Raw genomic sequence first — 3306 nt, 5'->3', positions numbered from 1 at the left:
TATTGTATTTAATGTGACTGATGTTAAGGCTGAATGGACATCACTATGTGTGTTGTTTTTGGTAATTTACTAGTAAATGCTTTGTGTGGCAGTTGTTTCAAAATTTATCCTTTTTATGAATTTTAAGTTTAATGTATTGCTTTTGAAGGTTGAACGAAGGTCATACTGTGTTTGTGGAGAGGAAGATAGCTGGGTGTCTCTATGGGGGTGAACCAATGAGACACTTCCTGGGAATCGGTGGCTGGAAAACCCTCCAATACGGGGTACTGTTTGTTTTAATGCTCCTGCAAAAAAAGTGCGCTATGCTATCATGCTGTATGTCTTTCAACCTGTTAGCATTTTCTTGTGTCTGCAACTTCTCCCTCAGTGAGTGAGCAAATCTTTTAAAATTTTATCTATCAAGAGCCAAAATTTAAAAGTTTAAAGGTTTTTAATATGTTGAAACATGACCTCTGCTTGACAGTGATTCTAGAAATCACTAGCAATATAGTACATACTTTGTTTAACAGTGTTTCACAATCATGTATAATGTACAAAATAAGGGAAAAAAAGTACTTGAAAATTCTACAAATCACTAGAAATATACCAATACTTAGTTTAACAACTAATGTTTCAAAATCACATATAATTTACAGAATTAGAAAAATAAGTGTGCTTGAAAATGGAAGCCCAAGATTTCATAATCTGCATTTTGTTTGACCTTTAAATATGTCATTGACCTTGATAGGTTGTGGACGTCCTAAAAAATGGCCCCTACACCAAGCTCGTCCCTGACCTGCGTGGGGTGGACCCTGACGATGCCTTTTCTGTGGTGCCCTATGAGAAAGGTTTTGCCCTCCTGTTTTACCTGGAAACACTTGTAGGAGGACCAGGTATTGTTCAATACATTACACTTCATTTTGTTTAAAGTGCACAAATAACAATGAAACTGACACCCAACCTTTGAAGGAATACAAAACACTGTATAGATATAAGTTGAAATGCAAGCTTGTTCATTACTATTAAAAGCTAGTTCATCAATGCTGAAAATGATTTAGATGTAATATCAAATATGTATTCTTCTACGATACATCTTGCAAACTGTGCTTGCTAAACAAAAATGAAATTAAAGTTCTTTCATTAAAACATTAAGTTTTTAAAACATTAAGTTTTTGTTAAGTTTTTAGAAGTAAAAACCTGGCAAGTTCTATTCAGCTGTTGTTAAAAATCGGCTCTAATATCTTAATTAATTAAAATCATATACAATCAGAAATACAATTCCTTTTCTTATGTAGTTTGAATTACGTAGTGCCAACCAGTTGCGATGTTTATTTTTAGAATACTACTACAAAACGGTCATAATTTATGCTACTTAATTCAGATGATTCTGAAGTTGACTATAAACATTCTGCTTCAGAGAAATAAAACAATGTAAAGCTATTGGCATGATACAGGTATTAAGTAATAGAATTGTTAACAATACATTTTATACAATACTTGCTGAAAAATTATTGTAGCAGTTTAATGGTTAAGTAGAAGATTGTTTGAAAAATTTCATTATACATTGTACATCCCTGGGTCATAACCCTGAAATGGTTGAGATCCCAACTCCATATCCGTATATGCCATTCTTTAGGGCACAAAAAGTCTGATTTATATATGCTACTAGGTTTAGTCAAGGGACCTGCCCCACCCCTGGCAACTGAACCATGACATTGGAAATGGTTGAGATCCCAACTATATAACCAGAAGTACAGTTGTGGGGAATAAAGAGTCCAACACAATCATGCTAACAGAATCAGCTTTGGGGTTTGCCCCACCCTTAGGGACTTTATTTAGATATCTAATACAGACCATCAGACCATCTTGTTTAAATGTTTGTTAAACTTAATTGCATGTAAAAAATGTTTCAAAATCTTAAAAACCTTCCCAATATTTAAAGAAAAATTTGAATAGTCTTCAAACATACCTTTTAATGATTCCATAGAATGTTACCTATTTTAGAACATATTTGGGCTCCTGCCCTTCATCAGTCTCACTGAGGAAAATATTGTCTTTAATTTAATGTCATGAATGATTACATAATCACACAATCATTCAACGATACTAAAAAAGGGCAGACTTAGCCTGAAAGTTTTATATAATTGGCAACATTCTCTGGAATTTCTGAAATAAAAATCTTTCGCCTGAACGTTGTGTGTTCTTTTGTTTTAGCCGTATTTGAACCCTTTCTACGAGCCTACATTGAGCAGTTTCAGGGAGATTCCATAGTTACTGACCAGTGGAAAGAGTTTCTGTTCTCCTTCTTCAAGGACAAGGTGAGTGACAAAAATAACACACAACAAAATATCCCATAATATTGTGGAATCTTTGAGGCTATTGAAATGGGACATCTTTTAATTAATGTACAATGTATCTTTTAATCTGACAACTTTATATTATGCATTGTACACCATTATTTTATGGACATAATATAACTTGTGTTGTGTCAACTTTGCATGTATCTTGACTTGAACCTATCATCAAGGAGTTCTGTAATTGACCAAAAGAGAATTAAACAAAGTGTTGTTGTTTTACCTAATTAGGTCACTGACATCTTGAATTTTGATATCCATTTTTGTAAATTGAACAAAATATTAACTTAGATGTTTTGTTTGGAAGAATTAGGTCACTGTGACCTATTTTTCAAAGTTTGACCTACATATCTGGAAATTAATATAAAACTGTTCTTTGACCAAATTAGTTCACTGTTACCTTCTTAAATGAACATTTAGCCGAAACTATTCCATTTGTATAGGATTTATTCAAAATGAATATTTGTTTGGCATTATAGGTTGATGTGTTCAAAGACGTTGAATGGGATAAGTGGTTCTTTGGACAGGGGATGCCGCCAATAAAACCAAAGTAGGTCAATATATAGTTGAACACTATTATGTAATTATATTAATCATATTTATGACAGCTGTACAGTTCACCTTGTACTGTTCATGTTATCAACAGTATCCTGTCCTTCACACCTTCATTTCTGGCCTATAGATATGATGACAGTCTTGCCGTGCCGTGTGCGGATCTGAGCCAGCGATGGGTGAAAGCTGTGAAGGAAGAGTTCTCATTGTTCAAAGCTGAGGATCTGGCGTCTCTGTCTACTGCACAGAAAAGGGAGTTCTTCTCACTTTTGTTGATAGAGGTAAGAAACTTAAATAAAAAAAAATCATAATCCGTCTTGGAAAACTACATACCTGGGGTACTATCCTGCAATGTACAGTAAAACCTCAGTATAACGCCCCTCATTTATATACAGTAAAACCTCAGTATAATGCCCCTCAT

The 3306-nt window shown here is 33.9% G+C and overlaps 1 protein-coding gene across 1 annotated transcript; it reads left to right on the top strand.

The window, feature by feature from the left end:
- Positions 1-148: 148 nt before the first annotated feature.
- On the top strand, positions 149-3166 carry LOC110444493 (leukotriene A-4 hydrolase-like; the record flags this gene model as incomplete). The annotated part of the gene is made up of 5 exons (XM_021488863.1): positions 149-263; positions 728-872; positions 2194-2297; positions 2813-2883; positions 3016-3166. Coding segments are annotated over 5 exons (586 nt in total), but the record flags the coding sequence as incomplete, so codon positions are not given.
- Between the last annotated feature and the right edge of the window lie 140 nt (positions 3167-3306).

This window comes from Mizuhopecten yessoensis, unplaced genomic scaffold, assembly GCF_002113885.1.
Source record: "Mizuhopecten yessoensis strain PY_sf001 unplaced genomic scaffold, ASM211388v2 hete_36133168, whole genome shotgun sequence".
NCBI lineage: Eukaryota > Metazoa > Mollusca > Bivalvia > Pectinida > Pectinidae > Mizuhopecten > Mizuhopecten yessoensis.
This window is presented reverse-complemented; position numbering and strand designations above follow the sequence as displayed.